Source organism: Haliaeetus albicilla, chromosome 2, assembly GCF_947461875.1.
Source record: "Haliaeetus albicilla chromosome 2, bHalAlb1.1, whole genome shotgun sequence".
In the NCBI taxonomy this organism is placed as follows: Eukaryota; Metazoa; Chordata; class Aves; order Accipitriformes; family Accipitridae; genus Haliaeetus; species Haliaeetus albicilla.
Window position 1 is genome coordinate 59,021,259 of NC_091484.1, and position 21,058 is coordinate 59,042,316.

At 37.1% G+C, this 21,058-nt stretch overlaps 1 protein-coding gene across 1 annotated transcript in view; it reads left to right on the top strand.

Annotated features, from left to right (window-relative positions):
* The first annotated feature begins 374 nt into the window (after positions 1–374).
* Positions 375–21,058, top strand: part of MALRD1 (MAM and LDL receptor class A domain containing 1) — a 289,291-nt gene continuing 268,607 nt past the window's right edge. The window contains exons 1-6 of the mRNA XM_069776612.1: positions 375–534; positions 4,713–4,853; positions 9,041–9,135; positions 9,221–9,382; positions 14,064–14,157; positions 19,301–19,444. Coding sequence (XP_069632713.1) covers positions 375–534; positions 4,713–4,853; positions 9,041–9,135; positions 9,221–9,382; positions 14,064–14,157; positions 19,301–19,444 — 796 coding nt within the window. The remainder of the gene's footprint in view (positions 535–4,712; positions 4,854–9,040; positions 9,136–9,220; positions 9,383–14,063; positions 14,158–19,300; positions 19,445–21,058) is intronic.

Sequence of the window (21,058 nt, forward strand, 5' to 3'; positions counted from 1 at the left end):
AATGTTGGTCACTTAGTAATTCTACTCTGTTTTCCTGTTATTTTCTTATCTAACATATTTGCAAACTATCGGGCAATAAATTCGATCAGTAAGTTAATGATATACAGTTGACTTGCATAGCATGCACCAAAACTTTTAAGTCATAAAACAATGTTATAATTCAGTTAAATATTATCCAAAGACACACCAGGTTAAAAGTCACTGCTTTGCAGAAACCATATTTCCCTTAAGCTGCAGATTCGGAAAGTGAGGTTCTAAAAACATCTTTCAGAGATATGTGTGTAAATACAGCTTTTGCAAAGACGCTTCATGACCAATATTAGACAGTTCAAGTAATTATTTTCCAGGTGAAAGCTTGGATAGTAACGTAGCCCATGAACAGATTCATACTCTGGGTGTTATATTGCTGTGCTCTGGTAGATACTCAGTCACCTGCAGGAAGCGGATGCCAACGTGGTGATGGCTCCTCTGCTCCATCTGGGGAACTGTGCATTTTCACCAACCAGCGTGGAGGCAGCAGTGATGAGAAACAAGGTATATCTCCGTGGGCTTCATCATAAGTGTGATATGGTTTGATAACTGAACATGGCAGCAGAGAGAACTAGGGGGGCATTTTTTTTTGGTTACAAAAATGTTTGGGAATTGTCTCCCCCCCCCCCCCAATTTGATTTTTCTATGGCAGTTTCTTCCTGTTTCAGTTTGATTTTTCCTGCTTAGTTTTCAAACTCTATACAGTGCAACTCTCATAAATCTTCATATGCATATTATGTAACAAAGCAAGTGTTTCCTCATCCACATAAATTCAATGGAGATTTAACAAATATTACTTTTTTTTCTTAATTCATGGTAAAATTGTTTGCTGAAATTCAAGATCAAGGTATAAGCGACAACAGCATTTTATTTATTTTTTTTTTTAGTCTAGACAAGGGGGAAAATTTTCTTGAATTCATGAACTGATAATCCTAGCGTATTTTTTATCACAATCAGAGGCTTTGAATACAGTTGCTATTGTTTCCCTCAAAGGAAAAATCGAGGCAGTGAGAGTGATTTTTAACTGCTAGTGTCTGGGTAAATTTGCATCAGAAATCTACTATTTCCAGAATACTGTAGCACAAAATGATGCTGCAAATTATTTCATATGATGCATAAAATAGTACTTCTCTTTGAGGATCTTTGTTCTGGAGTGCAAAGAGCTTGGATTTATCAAAAATTCTAATTTTAATTAAAAGCTTATCTAAGTTCCTCCACTTGTGCAACAAATCAAGCTACCATATTTGTTGGGTTTTTAAGGTTTAGCTTTAAATTTAAAGTAGATTGTCTTCAGATGAGCCTGTGTGTTTCTGTGCAGACTGAAAAATGCTAATTAGAGCATGTTAGAAATCATTGAATTCAGCTGAAATCCATGAGAAAGAGCAATAACTTAAATCCAGATTCCTCAAATTACACTTGTGTGCCCAGATACATGTTACTTTTCTTATTCCAGTATGACTCCCTGTTTTATCCAAATATGATGCAGATATCTGTTTGGAACAGGAGTTTAGAATTAACTCTAGGATACTTGATTTTTTTTAACTCTGCAAATAAGACAATTGTTAAGACTGTATTGGATACCAATACATTTTGTAACTTCTTTATTGTGTTCTACTGAAATGTATTAAATGCCAATGGCTGGAAATTACACCTGTTGAATCCCCTGATGTGACTGACATGTCTCAGGTTAGCATTTTTTTCTTTTTTTTTAATCACTTACACAAGGGACAGTTATGTGATGTTGCACTGCATAGCCTTGAAATCCTCATTGTGCTCGGTCTTGGTTTCCCTAGAAAGAGCATCTCCTCCAGGCAACACTTTCTATTATGATTGCAGAATATGCAGCAAGAGATGCATTCTTCCATTAATTTTTATGGAGGCTTTTTATACTTTTTTTTTTTTGAGGGAATACTGCTATAGACAAATGCTTATATGAAAGTAGAGATATTAAAGGTTGCTCCAAAGACTAATTAAGAAAAATGAATCTATGGGCTCTGTGAAAGTCCTAAATACAAAAAAATGTTGTATTTTTAAGTATGGATGAGCCAGAGGCATGGAACTATGCTCTCAGTGACAGGCTGTGGATGCTGGGGCTGCTTGAATAATGCTCTGGATCACTCCAGGAGAGAAGTTAGCTGTCAGACATAAAGATACAGATCAGGGTGTCAAACTGAAGATTCATCCTGCTGCCAGCCCCTGTTCTGATTTGGGATTATTGACAAATTATTTTTCTACTTAGTTTTCAGCTCTCCAATCTCTTCTCCGTGACAGGTCCTTTCTGTTTTCTCTGGGCTCTACTCAGCTTTTAAGGATGTTTCTGCACTGAAAATATATCAAAGTTGGAATTTCAGATGATGTGTTTTTATCGTAATTTTGGAATTCACATGTGGTTTGTTTCTGTTTTGCTACAGCATTGGAAAAGCAACAAAATAAACCCTACAGTCATTTTTTATCTCTGAACCACTATTGCAAAATATTCACTAGAGAATGAATGGTAACTAACTATTTTTAAAAATATTTTGCTCCCAGAATATCCCAAAATGAGATTTTATACACATACACACTTGAAACAGAACTTTAAACTGTGGTCTGTTTCTGTGAGACTTAAATTTTTTCCTTAGAGGTTATTTTAAACATTTGTGTTGTTCACAGGAAATTCTGCAAAAAATATCTAGAACATCCCACACATTTCCCGTGGTCTTTTCCTCTCTAAGCAGTGACTTTATCTTTGTAAATCTATCTTCCAGCAAATTTACATTGGTTTGCTTTCAAGTTGTATTTTTTGTGAAAATGAATATTGCCTTGGAAAATAATAATGAATGATCAAGGGTTTATTTTTTTTTAATTTAAAAAGGTACTGTTCTTTCTATTTTCTACACATTCAATTTAAATTGTTTTTTCAGCTATGAGGAAATTCCTGAGGAAATACTGAATGTGATTTGGTGCATTTTATGTAATGTGAAGCAGATATGCCTCAGCAGTGTTTGTGATTTTGATGAACCAGTGACATGCCTTTCAGCCATTTAAAGAGCTAAGGAATTAAAGCAGCAATTAAAAGTTGGTTGATGAATCAGCCAATCTACACATTAACTTGAGTCTGGAATGCTTACGTGAATTATATCTATTTTCCCCTCTCTCGCCTTATAATTAATTGTTGCAGTGAGTTGATGTGAATATGAAAGCCGTGAAATTGGACATCATAGTGTGACTATAAACGCTGCAGTTGCAACTTTATTTAAAATGATTAGTGAACTGTGATAATATAGAATAGACTGAAAGCATTAGCAGGGGCCTGGAGTGAGCACCAATCTGAGAGGAAGTGCAAAGGCATTGTAGCTCTCATGTCTAACCAGAATTGTGATTAGAAGGCAGAGTTTGAACCTATCCTCCTCTGCTGTGTAAGGGAAAATGCGGGTGAACTGAAAGTTTCTACAGAGCGCATGAAATCTGGAGGAGTCTCGCATACCAGCCATTCTGCTTGGGGTGAAGTTGCAATAAGCCTCCTCTTTAAAGATGCATCTGATTAGACTTTTTTTTTTTTTTAAAAAAATCCTCCCACCACTACAAGAAGTGGTTCAAGGAGTGGGGCCATCCAGCCTATCAGGCACATGTAAGCTCTTTCATTCAGCTTGGATGTGATGCAAAAATGGGCAGTCTGACACCAGAGTAGAAAGAAACATCTGTCCCTCCCTCCCTCCCTCCAAGTAAGCAATTATTTATCTGGTTGCATACCCGCCTCAAATTCCCTGAATGAACTGGTACACCAAACTGAGTCCTGTGCCAGAAAGACGTGTTCTGCCTCCCTTTTCTAACCTATGCTGCCCTACAGGGGAATGCGGAAGGGGGAGAAGCAGTCCTTCCCCACCACATTGCTATGAGCACTGGAAGAAATAAAGTCAGAGGAAAGACAAATAGGGAGACTATGTCATTCTGAGGACTTGTTTCAGCTCTTCTCTGAACAAAGTGGTTTCTGCTTTTATGCAGCAGCTTAGTAAAGGTGATGAGCACTGGCAAACTTCGGAGTTTGTCAGATGATAAGAGCCTCACCTTTCTGTTATTAGGCCCTGGGGGGTTTCTGGGAATGGCCTTATACTTACACTAAGTTCCCAGATACTAACTTATACTATGTTCCCCAAAAATGTAGGCTGCAAAATGGTGAAAGAAACAGTAGTGGGATAAAAAAAAATATTTTTACTGTCTGGTTATTTCCTGGTGTTAAGTCTTTGTTTTGCTAAGTGAGAACCCTGGATAAATGGAGGATATACTGAAATTCTCTAGCTGAATGCTGCAATATATTTTAAGAACAGCCTTTGCATGTAAGCTATGCTAGCTTGGACAGTTTCCCACAAGTAGGTAGCTACAAAGATATTTGTGAAGGGAAAAGCATAGGTTACAGTGATATAATATAAATGGACTGGTTTGAGTTTGGTTTGGCAGGGGGAAGGCTTGGTGGTTCGTTTTGTTGTTGGTTTTTTTTTTTTCAATATTCATTTGCTCTTGTCTCTCTTCCACTGCCCCATTTCAGTTTGTTCATGATTTAAAAATTCTGACATTTCTTACTTTTTTTAGGAGGCTGTACAGAGTGGTTTTCTGTGCTAATTAAATAGCAAGCAATGGTGAGAAAATATCCCTTTGCTTCTGTTTTTGATGTTTTAATATTTTGTTTGTTTGCTTTAATTCAGGTTCTTCCTGTGAAAAGTGTGATTTTGAAACTGATCTATGCAAAGCTCTTCATGAATTGAATTTACAGCCTGGATGGATAAGAAGAAATGGTCAGTCTAGCGTGGGACCACCGTACTCTGACCACAATGGGAATGACAGTGGTAAGAATCCTCATAGAATCCTCAAGTTCTTTGAAAGAACCATGGGCTCTTACAAATGACATAGTACTCCATTTTATAAGTTGCTTAATTTTACTAATGTCTTAATAGTTCAATTGTATTCTGCCGCATGTTTTCTGAATAGTTGTGTCCAGTTTTCTGGGTGATTGTAATTACAATAATGCAGAATTCCAGATAAAAAGACAGTATTCTAGAAAGCAATTCTTGTTATTATGGCGGAGCAAGTAATCACTCATTAAGAGTCATGTTCATCTACCTGAATGACCTTTACTTGTTTTGGAGATATCGGGTGATAATTTCAGTCTTGATGGTTGCAAAGTTTAGAAATTAGTATTGGGTGTCCCATTTTGAGATGTTATTTTTGTTTCTTCTTGGATAGGTGAGTGCCCGGAGCGTGTGTATCTATTATCTGTGGCTAATAATGCTGGTCTAAATATTTTGAGAGAAGATGACTTTGGATCTGGGGACAGAAGAGTTTTGATAGCCTGTTTGAGCCAGCTCCTCTCTAAATCTTATTACAATTCCACTGCTCATCAAAGGCTGTCCCTCAACTAAGTAATTCGTGGTCCCTGTCCTCAGACAAAGTATGTCCCTTATACTTGCCCAATTGCCAAATTAACCCTGCTTTCCAAAACCTGGCTTCTTCACTCTGTAATACATGATTTTCTTCATACCTTTTTAGCTACCTTGCCCCAACTTTTTTAGCTGCAGTAAGCCTTCTGCTTTCCAAAGCTGTTAGAAGGCATGCTCGTAAGAAAGCAAGGAAGGAGGAAGGAATTTGATGGGGACATCTAATCTCACAATAAAGATGTGAGCTGGTTGAAGTGATCACCCCAAACCATTTAATCCTCTCCTCCTTATTTTCCTTTATTCTCTTTCCCTTTCTCTCCACCCACCTCCTCTCACCTCTCCTGTGTACAAACAGTGCTGCTGCAGCCCTCGGAGCAAGCACCTGAAGGCAGGCATGCAGCGTTGGAGGGTGTACAAGAATGTAACCTTATGTGGGACTAAAGTGTCTTTGTAAGACTGATTAGCCTAGGTGTTTTTCACCTCATTCCCAAACTGTGATTATCTGGGGGTGTGGAAATCTGTACTGTTCTGGAGCAAGCAGCACCTCCTACACATTGCGTAAGCTACCAAACAGGTAGAAGTTCTGTATAATGATTAATGTGAATTGGTGGTTTAAAGGTGAATGCATGGAAAACTTGCTTAGAAATCAACAAAATTAAAATGGCACAGAAATTTAAAAAATTATCATAGAAAAAAATCAACAAAAAACCCCACTCTGAATGTTCCTGCAAGTTCTTATTCCACAGCTGACAATTTTCATGATGCTCTGTGATTAAGAAACTTTATCCATGCGATGTGCTTCTAACAACTTCATTTTTTGTTTGTGTGTAGCATACAAGCATATCCTTGTGTATATTATGCTTCTGAGATAAGGCTGCACTTAAATGTTGATTTATACTGATGGTAGCACAAAAATTTGAGTAACTACCAAACCTTTTTCCGTAAACACAAGTTTTATTTTAAGTATGTAAGTTGTGAAACACTTTATCTTTAAAATAATAACAGCTCTTCCCATCAAGAAGCAGATAAAAGACAAATGTTATGGAATAAAAATATAGCAAACTCTTGGCTAGAATCAAAATTAACCAAGCAACAGTCTTGCTCTATCTGAAGTTTTTAGGCTTTGTGCTTTATCAGGAATATACACTGCATGAGGATGTAGCAAAGACCTGAAAGATATTCTTGCTTATAACCAATAAAAAAGGTTACCCTTATCTTGCGAAGAACTGGTGGGGAGGGGAAAATTTAACACTACGCAGAAACCCAAAGCCAGCAAAGGATGGAGAACCATCAACTTCAAGTGTTCGTTACAGAGGAAGCAAACTGTTCAGTCACCTGTATAATCCCATTGACTTGTTTTTGGTGCTCAGTCACCATTGTACCTGCCAGGTCTGAACTATGCAGTTGTCATGTTAATCTAAGTTATTTTGATCAGATAACAGAAAGCTTGAATACCTGTACCTAATCAGCTTTCTGGGAGGCTGTGTACTCAGATCTGTGAACTGAATGGCTAAGGAGATTTAGATGTATTTGGTTATTTCACTTTTCTACCTGGAGAATGGCTAAACTGTGCTTTCATTTTCTGAATACTGGCTCTAATCGCCTAGGAAATATTTATCTCCTTATGGCAGCTATTCAAGTTTTCTCGCTGCTGGTGACTCAACAGACTGTGTAATCAGTTTTATGTTGGTTCTTGCTTAAAGACCAGAAATTATATTGTATGGTGACAACTGAGCAGAGTATTAAAAGGAAGAGTTCCTGCCATCAGGGTAAGTAATTGCACACACATTAGCAGAAGAGCAAAGATCACTTGGTAGATGGAACTCCTTTGAAGATGTATGTAATCATTTACAAGAACCCAACACAGTCTTTTAGCTCTGTCTCTTCTCATGGTTCTTATTTTCACTGAAAATATAGTTGAACATACTAGTGACAACCACTTTAAAAAAACACACAAAACAAAATACAACCTGTTTTTACTAATTGAAACCTGCTATCTGTGCAGAGGTTTAATGTAAAATCACTGTTCAAAGAATTTCTTAAAATTGCTACTTCTGCCCAATCTGTGTAAGACTTAAAATTCCTGTGGCTGGTGAAATCTGACCTTGTTTATGAGTCTTAGATACATTTACCTTTAGGGAACTGAAAGAAAAAAGTTCAAAATTTTATGAAATTTAAAACCAAATGAAACAGATTGGAGTCAGGGATAGAGCTCTGCTGAGGCACCAAGCCATCTGTTGTGGGTAGGAAGAATATCCTTGCAGCTGGCAGGCTCTGAAAGTGCTGCCTGAGCAGTCATGAAAGGCCTAAAACCTAGGAGGAGCATGGCCACAGCTCTGGTAGCAGGCTGCAAAATGCTTCTCCAGGGGGGGATTGCTCAGCTGGCTCCAGCACTGACCTAGTCTTATGGTCCATTGTCAGTGACTTTGCAATTGCATGCAAGGATAAGAGGTCAGGGTTGGTAGTTTTATAAATGAAGTATTTAGATCTTACTACACATGCTCTGATATTTGGTTTCTGTAGTAATCTTTATTATCAGGACTTTTTTTATTATTATTATTATTATTCCTTCAATGCCACTTTGCTTTTTTCTCCTTCATAATTCTCCTTTCATTTACATGTTAATGTCAGAGGGCAACAATTTACCTGACATTGCTTGGAGTTTGGGAAGTAGGAGAGAATGGAAAGGAAGAAAAAAAAAAATTAATAAAAGAAGTTGAGCCTTCCCCCCCGCCCTTGCATCCTGTAACATCTAACGTCTCTGAAATCTTCATGTTCAGGAAGAGCCAAGTTTTGACCAGCAGTATTTGATATCCTAAGATAGGGTGGTTGCCTTCCATCTTTTAGAACATCTGAAACAATATTGTCAGGAAGAGACAGAATCAGTCAAAAGGCATAGCAACAACCATATTTCACTGACTCTTTTTGAGTTGTTATACTTCCAAGTAAAGCAAAGCTTTATTTGGAGTTCTTTTGTACATGGAAAGATAATGGTATCTTTAATGGTAGTGTGGAGATTCTGAAGACAACCCTTTATATTGGGACTGTACAAGGATAGTACGACCTCCTTTCTGCAGTGAGGCAATTTGCTGAGCAGGCAAAAACCAGACCCATGTCCTGTGGAAGAGAGGAACACCATACCCTCCTGTCCCATCTTCCACCACCTCCTTGAAGACTTGAACTGTTGTAAAAAATCTGTATTGTTGGTCACAAGAGTTTGTTGTTTAGGCATGAAACATGTGATCTATTCAATAATTGGAGTTTAAGCTCTTTGATCAGCTTGCTGAGTTAGTCCTACTTTGTCTCAAAATTTTGCACTTACTAATTAAGTATTCAAGCCATCAGCACATGAAACATTTCCGAGCCCTACTCGAAATTTCTACAGCAATGTGGAACAATGCTACGTCAATATTTAATATGAACAAAAGCTTGGCACGCAATGGCTACAAGGGTAATATGAATCTTTTTTGGGGAAGAACTTCTAGTTGGCTTTTTAGTTAATAATTCATACCTGTATGTATGCCTCTTCTTGTTTTACTGTTATATTTTATATAACTTTTCTCCAAGCTTCTAAGTTTTCTTTTTATTCCTTTTAATAGCTTATTTCCTCTCGTTGTCCTCTAAAATGCGATCCTCTTCTGCAACTTTAAGGACCAATGTTTTCCTTCCAAATGATGAAGAACACATTTGCCAGGTATTTTGATGCATAGTCCTTGTATTGATTGCATTGTTTGTCATAGTACTTCCCTGGAATAATCAGATCTTTTTCATCCTCCTAGATCACATTTCATTATTGGATCAGTCAAATGAGTGGAACGTTGATGGTGGGGCTTCAAAAGCACTCTGAAGATACTATTACAAACATCTGGCAAGTTTCAGGAGAACTGCAAAATCAGTGGAAAGCAAATACCATCACAATCAATAGCACTGAAAAGTATGAGGTTGGTAAATTGAGGTGACTGTAAATTGCACTTGTCAAATGGTTTATAAATTGTGGGGTTTTTAATAAGTCAAACCTAAATATTTTGTAAATGGAAAGCATTAGCATGAGGTAAGAGAGAGAGAAGCCATTTGGAAGTTCATAGTTGTCTTTAACAAATACTGCCTTTTCTTGTCTCTTGGTGGTGTTAAAACTAATGCTAAACATTACTTAAACTGTGCATGTGTCTTAAATAAAACAATCAGTCTCATCATATCATAAATTATCTACCTGCCCATAAAGGTGATATACTCGGGATCTTAAATTTCAATACAGTATTCCCTTAGCCTCAATCTAACTGTACTGATAAACTCAAGGTTTAATTTATGTAGGAAATACCATCCTATACTATGAGATACTGTTCTATAGGGATGCTTCACATGACAAATACTGTACTTAACTATTCATTGTAGCTTTGAGCCTTTGTCACAGAGCACATGCATATGGTTTTATTTTGCTCAAAGCTGCTGAAAAACAATGCAAGTCTCATAGGCTATTTAAATGTTTTTACATGTGCATTTACACAAAACATTAGCACAGTAAATGTAACTTAGGGCTATAATATCGTGGATGATGTATATTTGCTGTTATGCATAATACTGGAGGGAAAGTGGGGAGCAGAGAAGAAAATTAGAGGCATTTCCTCCTCCAGTAGTTACTCCGAAGAGTTGGTTAGCATACAAACCTGAAGGCATGAAAGCACAACCTCATTTCAATAAACCATATGAGTAACATAATTACTTGACTTGCAGAGGTAATGTTGTGCTAAAGCATCCAACAAGATCTGGATTTTTGAAATAATACTTGCCTGCTCAACCCTGACTGAGAATGTATGTTATGAAACACCTGTACCTAACTCAACACAAGTATCAATGTTGTTACTTGTCAATACCTTGCCTCTACCCGATATATGTAGAGCAATATGAGATTGTACCAGAAGGATTAACTTTTAGATTTACTTTTTCATCCTTCATATTATTTAGAAAACTGAGTGAACCTGGGAATGGTTAATATAATATGGCATCTTCTTCCTCTAAATTTCTGGATCAAATCCTAATTAAATTATTGCTTACAAACCTTGTTATCCTTTGGCCTCTATAAAGTGAGCTGATGGGTACAGTCCAGCTTTAGAGGCATTTGTCAAACTTACTGCAGTAATCATTACAATTGGCTAAAGAAATGTAGTTGAGTACCTCCCTAAACCTAGACGATGAAGCTGAGCAAACTTTCGTCTTTGGCTGTATGTTTTTCCTCCAGTGACAACTCGCAAGATGCTGGTCATACAAGTGAATGCAATTCACTTGCCATATCAAAAGAACAAGTGCAAATGGGCAAGATCTTTAGCCTAGAGGGCTACCTGTGGCACTTTTCAAGATAAAATTTTGATGAGTAAAGTTTCTATGGAAAAAAAATGAATGGGAAAATAATACTTTTTTTGGGGTGTAGAAATCTCTTTGAAATACAGTGCTTGAGTATTTTTGTCAATTTTGCAAGTGCATTTGAGGTGAGATTTTAATTAAAATCAACCTCTGCTGCTTATTTGCTTTGCTTATTTTGATGTTGATTATTTAATACTTTTGTCTCTTCCTACTTAAAAAAAAAAAAAAAAAAAAAAGGCTTGATTAGCTCTTTATGGGATAGGGGATTTGGTTTTGGCTTTCAAAAATCCCCACCTGTAGGGAATTTTGAAATACAAAGATTACCACTGCTTTAATTACTCAGTACATGACAAGCTCAGTATGTTTGTTTTGGCTGGGTTTTGGAGAACTATATCATGGTTTGCTCTCCCAAACTACTTTCTCTCTGTTCTATTGAGAACAGATTTCTGTCTCCGAGACTTCATTAAGGGAAATGGTTCTGGGTTTGGGGTTCACTTTTGTCTTCATGCTTGATTCCTATGTTTTACCTTGGGCTTTGCCATGGCTGTACTTGTGGGGGAAGCCCAGCTTGTTTTAGATCCCACCGACATTCCCATTACAGCTTTCCTTGCTGCTAATTGAGCTGCAGTGTTAATTTGTTCTGATGGCCATAGATATTGCATATTCAGGCAGCACTTATTAATTACAGTTATGAGCAAATAGTGTTATTAAGTAGACATTTTCATTACAGATTTTGGGACTGAAAGAGCTCTAGACTTCATGTGAAAGGGAAAACTAAACAACTTCTAGCTCACATAAATGTGGATTGGAGTCAGGTTGGTTATTATTGGACTGAACGCCTCAGGGGAGGGCAGATGGGTATCTGTGACAAATAAAGCCTGGGTAACCTTCTTTTTAGACCCAAGGGCAGCTGGAGGCATCTCACATGATTTTTTTGTCATGTGGGGAAGTTAAGACATGATGAAGAAAAAAATAGAACTAACGCTTTTCTAGAGAGGTAGGTTCAGAGTTGCAGCACTGACTCTGCTCCTAGTTCAGTCCGTAGTAAACCTTTCATACTTCAGGGCACCTGACTCCCCTTCTGTAGTCAAACACTTTTAAATAGAAATAGCTGTTTTCTTTTGTCATTGGAGAAGCTTCCCCAGCTGTTCAGAATACCAGTATGTGTTGAATATCTACAACATCAGTCAGCAAGGAGCTCTTTGTAGAGACATTGATAACATATACATTTAAAGCAAGCCTCTTAAATCTATGCTTTTTATTATATTGACCACATAAACAAACTGTTCATGAGTTTTGAGGAAACACATGTTGTCAAATACTTTGTGTGCTCCAGTGGCATATGAACTTAAAGCCACTTCTGATTTTGCACCAGCAAAGTGAGAGTGCATCTCTTTAGCATTGTCTAAATCACTGTCTCACTTAAAAATAAAATCTGACTATAAAGCCCTAACTGCAAGCTATATATAAATATGTATTATAAATGAAGTTATTAATAACTAGATTTTGACCTCACAATGAAAAATCAATGTGAAAAGGTCAAATATTTGTCAAATCCTTGATATTAAATAATATTAACTATACATGTTGTTGCAGCAACATTCAACAGTTCAAAAGATTGTTTTCTGAAACAAATCAAATTAACACATTTCCAAGGTACTGCAATTCAGTCGTATAAACATATTATTGATTGTGATATGATGCTATTAATATTTAGTGTGGCATAGTTATTCTTTCCAAGTAGGCATCAACATGAAATGAAATAAACATCATTATAAGAAAAGAATTTCAAACAAAAACATATCAGGATTAACCCTGTTCCTTCAAAATTTCTGGATTTCAGTGAACTGCATTCTTTCTATTGTGCTACAGGTGATCAAAGAAGAATGAACACATGGGGTGACAGTATTTCTTAACAATACTGTATTAGAAAAATGCAGTTGTCCATGTGTCTACTAACAATGGTTTTCATAGAATAATTGCCAGAGAAAGTGGTTACCAGCCATTCTTCTCTTTGCAGTGTTAAATAAATAAAAAAATGCGCGTATGTGTGTATATATATATATTAAAAAAAAAAACAACTAGACCTGGATTTCTCACTGGTGATATAGGAGATAACATTACACCTCTCTCTGGTTGCATAATGCCAGGATAGTTTGACTTTACAGGCTGCCAGACTTCTTGTGCAGGTCAACTACAGCTTAAGAAAAACAAATAAACAAACACCCCCCCCCAAAACCCCAACTCATAACATAATGGTCATATCCTTGGCTAGGTTGTGTCATCTTGTATAGTGGAATACTGTACTCTTGATGATAATTTATAGGATAAATGCAGGCTTTCTGCTATGATCTCTTAAATTAGGCACAACATTGCCTGTGAACTCTAAAGCTAGTATTTGAAAACTTATTATCTAGCTAACACTGTACATTTGCTATTAAGAGCTAGAACGTACCTCTAGGTAGATTGTGTCCCCAGAACTCTGGAAAAGCCTAGAGCTGTAACATCCCAAGGTGTGGCTAGGGAATAATTTAAGAATGTTATTCATATGATCAATTTGTTGGGTTGTTTTGATTGATGTGGGTTTTGTTGGCTTTTCCCAAGGACTGTTGATGATCAGTCCCCTTCTACATCACTGCAAAAAAACCTGGTAGTCTCTACATTTACAGATGTAGGTTGAAATCTGCCCTCAAGATGGAAATGTAAAATATTTGTAACTTTTTGTGTATAGAAGAGTCTCTTAGGAAAAAATAAATACACTTGTAACATTAGAGAAGAATAACAGTTGAATAAGTACTCCTTAAGGTTTGTTTTGGCTAAAAACTTCATGAAAGACTTCTGACTGATGATGTTTGTTGCTCTGACTCTGCTCTGGGTCTGTGATAAATTCTGAAAGCAACCAGAAAAGGTTCGCATTTCCAGTCTCTGGCGGAATAATGGCTTGATAAAGCATAATACAAAATCCTTTGTATTTCTTAACTGTTGTGATCCTTGCTTAGATTTTAATGTATTTTATTATGGTTTTCAGATCCTTCCTGTTAAATGCTACTTCACTCTTGAGTTAGATGATTAGACTACATATCTGTGCTGACAAGCCACAGATGTGTGAAAAAAAACCAGGATGGTAATCCTGCAGAATTGTTAAGGGCATGATTTCTGATAGAAACTCTATGGACTAGACTGGCATATCTTGGAAGGTTTTTTTCTCTTGTCTCTGACACTGGTGAATGCCATTTCTTGTTGATTTGCTGTTAATCTCGGCAGGTTATCTTTTGGGGGATGGTGGAGACCCAGAGACAAGATGAAACTGTTGCCATTGATGATATTACGTTCAGTGAAGGATGTTCTCTGGCCTGTGGTAAGAATAGCTGTTTTTCAGGAGACAGATCATTTTACTTTGTCTTTCCCTTGGATTAGAAAAGAAAACACAAAGGAAATCCTTTTGGTATTCAAAGGCTTTCTTAACGCCACATTTTCATCTGGCTCATTTTCATTCCTCTAAACCATCATCTGTCTTATCACATCTAAACACAATTACAAAGAATGACAATAAATACCTTAAGAAATCTGGTACAGTATAAATGTAGCTTCCTGCAGCCAGGAAGCACTAAGGCCTCAGTGAGCAGAAAAGATATACTGGTTTTGGCCAAAGAATTGATGTGTTCAGCCAGCTCAGGAAAAGTTTTGGAGCTGACTTTAAGGAGATTCCCAAGGCACTTGTGCATATTTTTAAATGTGTGAAGGTCCTGATCCTCAGTTATGTAGTGGGGCTATTTTGTTCCGCTCTGCTACATCCAAGAGCTGTAATGTCAGGCTAAGTCAGCTCTGCAGCCAGACCATCCCTGCATGTCGGGTTTCTTTAGCAAAACATTTCCTATTTCTCTTTTCAACCCAATGTATTTTCATGGAAAAGGAATACTACCCATCCTAGCATAAATCAGATTGCTTGCTGCTCTGTATTACACAAGAAGATTCTACTGTGGCACCTATGTCGCATCCTCAGGTGAGCACAGTCCTGATTCAGAGCACCTCCTGTCTCTGAGGGTTTGGTCTTTAAATTTAACTTGAGGTGTGGAATGCAGTGTTTGATACAGACCAAGCCTAGCGTAATGGTTCAGGCAGGCATGTATACCTATTTATTTCAAAGGGGATCTATATTGGGGAAATTAAGTTTCATGTAACTAAACTTGGTCATGTAAGTCTCTCCATGTTTCCACTTTCTTACAATGGAGAAATACAGAAGCGAATATTTTACAAATATTTTCATGCCAGGGCCCATCTTGCTTTTCTGTTTTGTAGTAGTTTTCTAACTGTACAACTTAACTGAGCAACAATGTTAATTTAAAACTTTGGGCACACTTGCCTATGAACTCACGTAAGTTTACAGTATGCTTTCTTTGAAAAAATGAATTTGAAACTGACAATGAAAAGAGGACAGATGTGTGATTCTCCCAACTTTATTCTGTTCCTTGGAGGATTTCTGCAGATGAAAGAGTAGGTTTAAAATGGAAAAAAATGCATTGCTAGATTCTAGCGACCTATATAATTGTTTAACCAGTTCCCACTGGAGGATATAAATCTCTCTGTACAAATATATTGGATTTTTTCATAAACAAAATGCTCCTAAAGCAAACAAAAATGAAAAAAAAATCAGTTACAGAGATGAAATACTGTCTCAAAGAGATGAAAAAATAAAAAATTGAAACGGAAACCAGGTATACTCACTAGAACTTATAAATCTAGGTGTTAAACTTGCCTTACATGGCAGCTGTTGAAGTATATAAAGTGACGTACAGATTGAGCTGCCACACTGTTAAGTACCTCAAGTATATTCTAATAAAAGCCAGTTCTTTTCCTGTGCTTCCCGTTAGGAAAATCAGCTTCATTACGTGACATCTAAATTGCTCACACGAGCCGAAAAGAGGGTCAAAAGATCTTAATTTTTTCCCTGAAAGAGGAATTTTACTATTGAACATTTTCCAATAATTAAAACAAAACCTCAGATTAATGGTTGTTTGAATTTGAAATAATTTTTTCTCTAGTCCTTATGGAATGTCTGGATAAGAAGACTTTAAATGAAGACCGCTTTAATTGCATGAAATTTGTAGTTAAATTTGCATTTTTAATATACCCTTCATGATTTTCAATCCCAGTGTAAATGCACGTAAGAAATGACCTGTACATTTGTATTCATTAATATGACTATGCTTTTAGGGTCATGAGTAAAATAGCTTAAGTATTTGTGCTTTCAGGAGTTTCTTGATACAAACTGTGATGGCTAAATATAAATGTAATTTCATTAAGTTTTGAGTTTTTCCTTCCCTGTTCTCCCTCCCCTGTCTCCTAAACTGCCCACTTCAGTCTTTTGTCCAGTTCTGCTAGACAGTAAACTTCATGCATTTAAAAAAACCCAACCAAAACCCTATCTTCAGTATAGCAATTTAAGATACTCTGCAGTTTGTAGTTGTCCCAACAGCTGCCAAATTGTTTCAGTTATCACTCAAAACCACCACAGCTTTTTATTGTACAAATACACATGTACTGCAGAAAAAATATTTTAGCTGTCAAATAGAAAATATTAAAGTCATGCTTTAAAACATGCGTAATACAAAATCCTCTTATAATTATACCTTTAGTAGACCTTCTATTCAAGGGGTTCATATTCTTCTCCAAGTGTCTGATTGCCTTGCAGAACTCCCTCTTGACTCCTGACGAATTATATGTGTGAGGAACTCTAAGACTGTCATTCTGATCTTGCCATAGGGGTGAGGGCAAAAAGCCCCAAGGCATGAAAGTGGAATGCTATAAGGGAGAACGAGTTTTTTGTCCTCCTTAACTCACTTCTAATGCAAAAGTGGTATACCTTCTCTGCAAAGCTATTTTTTTCTGGAAAACTGGAGTAATTATATATGTATTATTTTGACAAAAATCCAGTATGAATACTTCAGCTGAAAAAATCTCAAACTCAATTCCTTAGTTAATTCTAATAATGCAAAGATGTAGCCTTTAGTATCACTGATGCAGAACCAGATGCAGGGTCTTTCAGATCAACTGCTACAGGGATGGGGGTCAGAAAATCCAAAATACTAATCTTACTGTTGTCTGATATGCTGCAGAATTAAGAGGTGGAAAACAGGTATTTTGTCCCAAGAGACTGAGATTATTGTCAAAACAAACAGCCTCCCTCAGAAATATTTACAACTAAATTAAAAAATTGCAAAATTAATCAAAAGGTTTTGTTTCAATAATTAAAAAGTGTTTAAAGAAGAGCTTGATTCCTTTTGAGTGTAACTTTTTTCAAATGTGGAAATTTGACAAAATCCATCCTTTTCTAGACCATTCTAGAATTTTGCATTTTCCATGGGAAATGAGTTTTCCACAAGCTCTTCTCACTTAATACACATGGTTTGGAAAAAATGCCTGTGTTTATGCAACACTGGAACAAGGAAGAAATGAGAGGTTTGTAGCATCAGCTGGACAGGACATTTCACTGAGATGTCAGTAACGTGAATAATGCAATAACTCGGAGATGCAGTAGACAGTAATGTCTTTATATACTGACATAAAATTGTTTCTTCCATACAGTTGGGAATCTCCGTGTTTTCTCTGGAATACCCTGACTACTATTTAAAACTCTCTCTTAACCAGAAGATTGCCTTTCCCCTGCAATAATATTAAGAAATGAAACTTCCATTATCATAGCATAATCCCACTTAAAATCATGCCTTTCTTTCTGTAGCCATTGTTAATTACACAAGATTTTGCAGCTACAGTCCGGCATCTCAAACTTCATAGAATCACAGAATGCTTTGGGCTGGAAGGGACCTTTAAAGATCTTCCAGTCCCACCTCTATGCCATGGGCAGGGATGTCTTACACTAGATGCAAGGTTGCTCAAAGCCCTGTTCAACCTGACCTTGAAAGCTTCCAATGATGGGGCATTCACAACTTCTCTGGGCAACCTGTTCCAGTGTCTCATCACCATCATTGTAAAAAATTTCTTCCTTATATGCAATGTAAATCTACTCTCTTTCAGTTTAAAACCATCACCCCTTGCCCTGTCACTACAGGCCTTGGTAAAAAGTCGTCTCTCTGCCTTTCTTATAACCCTTGCTTAAATACTGAAAGGCTGCAAGGTGTCTCCCCAGAGCCTTCTCTTCTCCAGGCTGAACAACTCCAACTCTCTCAGCCTTTCTTCATAGGAGATGTGTTCCAGCCCTCTGATCATTTTTGTGGCTCTCCTCTGGAGCCACTCTAATAGGTCTATGTCTTTCTTATGCCAGGGACCCCAGAGCTGAATGCAATACTCCAGGTGGGGTCTCTCAAGAGCAGAATAGAGAAGAAGAATCACCTCCATCAACCTGCTGGTCACACTTCTTTTTATGCACCCCAGGATGCAATTGGCTTTCTGGGCTGCGAGTGCATGTTGCTGGCTCATGTCCAATTTTTCATCAACCAGTATCCCCAAGTCCTTTTCTTCAGGGGTGTTCTTGATCAATTAATCCCCCAGCCTGTTCTGATAGTGATGATTGCCCTGACCCCGGTGCAAGACCTTGAACTTGGCCTTGTTGAACTTCATGAGGTTTACATGGCCCCACTGCTCAAGCCTGTCAAGGTCCCTCTGGATGGCATCCCATCCCTCAGGCATGTCAACCACGCCACTCAAGTTGGTATCATCTGTAAACTTGCTGAGGTTACACTTGATCCCACTATGTCATAATGGAGATATTTAATAGTATTGGTCCCCATACAGACCCTTGAGGGGTACCACTCATTACTGGTTTTCAGATGGACATTGAACTGTTGAGCGTAACTCTTTAGATGTGACCACCTAGCTAATTCCTTATCCATCTCACAGTCTGTCCACCAAACCTGTATCTCTCCAATTTAACAGTAAGAATGTTGAGGGAGACCATTATCAAAGGCCTTACAGAAGTCCCGGTAGGTGACATCTATAGCTCTTCCATTGTCCACTGTTGCAGTCACCCCATTGTAGAAGGCGCCTAGTTTAGTCAGGCATGATTTGCCCTTAAAAAGTTCTTGAAAATATGTGGTGACATATTCAGAAACTTTTTGGTTTTAAAAAGAGGCGTTCTGTTGCAAGATGCTGCTGAGTTTAACCTCTCAGAAGTGATTTTCCTGTAGCTATTATCTAGAAAAGTAAATAGGTATTTCATGTTATGACATGTCATTTTTTTATGTTTCCTGGCAATTCACTTCCTTCTGCAGAAATGAATTCATGAAGGTTGCAACAACTGGCTAACATAAATAGCACTCCATTGCTCTGAAGGAAGCATCTATCTTTAGGGAATGATTTTTTAAAACAGCATTGTTAAAGATGGCAGCCTGAAATACAAGACAGCACTCAGTGATACACAACGCTTTTGAAGTAACCTGAGGCAGAAATGTTATCAAGTAGTTTAATAAGTATATGTTTCTAATGGGAAGTAGTCTCATAAATAATGATTTCTTAAGAAGTGATTGTTTTTCTTTGTCTTTTAGCACCACAGACTTCCAGTTTTGAGCTTGGCGTTTGTGAGTGGCAGTCAGGTCAGCAGGCTGAGCCTGCTACGTGGGCACGACTGCAAGCCGGGCACCAGATTGCCTCCTGTTCCTTCCTGAAAGATTGGGGCAACAATACCGAAGGTGGGAAAGGTAAGTTAGTGCACAATTACTACTTCTCATGAAGAATATAGTGCTTTTTAGGACAAGGTGGTGACCCAATGTAGAAACCGAACAAAAATGTGAAAAGTAATCGTAAGTATTTTGTACTTAAATCCTATTTTGCTTTGACCATTTAGAAGGGCACCGTGAGCACACGTGCTGGTAAAACATGAAAGATTTTAATGTAAGAATTCCCATATAAACTACTAATTGATTTATTCTCCAGTTAATTCTTTGTATGAAATCTATGTAACAATTTGGTGAAATTAAATTAAATCCATCTAAGCCCACAGTCCTTGTTTGTGTTTTTTCTGTTTTGTTTTGGTTTTGACACTTGGCAGTTTTACTTGTGTAGTGCTATGTTTGAGCATACAGTCAGGAATTTCACTTTAAACCTTTAATTAGAGGAGCTGTAGAGAAACATTTATTATACAAAATAGTTTATTACTTTTGAAAACAATAAAACTAGTTGCAATTTTCAGAAGCAAGGAGCAGCACTTGTTTTTGAAGTCGCTCTGTAGTGCTTGTCTATGGGTTTATGGGAACTGCTTTTGAAAACTTAATGGATAAAAATGTCTAAGTGTTGTAATGTGAAATGGAATTGCCTTGTCAGCCAAGTGTTTGGCTCGTCTACTGAGACTGCCTTCAAAGGAGTTAAGTAGCACTAGTTGTAATAGCATAATTTGTGATGTAGCTTTGAAGAAGTGATAGCTTGGAGGTTACTGTTTGAACTTTGAGCCCACAGAAATAGAGTACATCTCACTGATAGCAGCAGAATGATTGATTAGGTATTGTTTTCATTTTAGAAAGATTTTTAAAATAAATTTTAGCATGCATTTCAACACACTTGAGTAACTATAAATCAAATTATAATGGAATAGCAAGCGAAAATGCTTGAGTGTATACACTCTGTTGAGATGAATTTTTGCATGTTAACTTTTATGTACAACAGAGAGCACATAGACTAATAAAGTAGATTTTTTTTCTCATCTTATATATAAAAAAAAAAAGAAAGTCACACCACCTTTCAATTTCCACTGGGATATCTAAAAAAAAAAAAAAGAGACTTTTCATTTGATTTTATTTTGAACACCTCCCTGAAAGGTGGCGTACCAGTGCCATATCTTAACATGATAGCTCAAGGGCTGGTAAAGGGGATGGATTTCCCTTTTATGGCAACATTGTGCTAACAGAGAAGATACTGAAATTCTGTAAGTGTTTTTTACAGGACCAGGTCACAAGCAATGTTGTTTGAAACAGAATACATTTTGAAATGTCTGTTGTCTAGGTGCTTGGGCATTGTATAAATATGCACAGACAGCTGAGTAGGCTGAACATATGACACAACTGCTTGGGGACATTCCCTGTGTTTCCATGTCATAAAGGAAAAAAGAAAATGTGGGAAGAAATAAGTGTCAAAACAACACACAGAATTTAATTCATCATTAACACTGGAAAGTATTGAAAAATCTGAACTATGATTGCTCGCCTCTCAGTACATTCAGTATTTCTATTCATGCAGATTTGTTGAGCATAAATGAAGAGGTTGAATATTAACTAAAATTCTAAAAACTAAAGAAATGGTATGCAGACTGC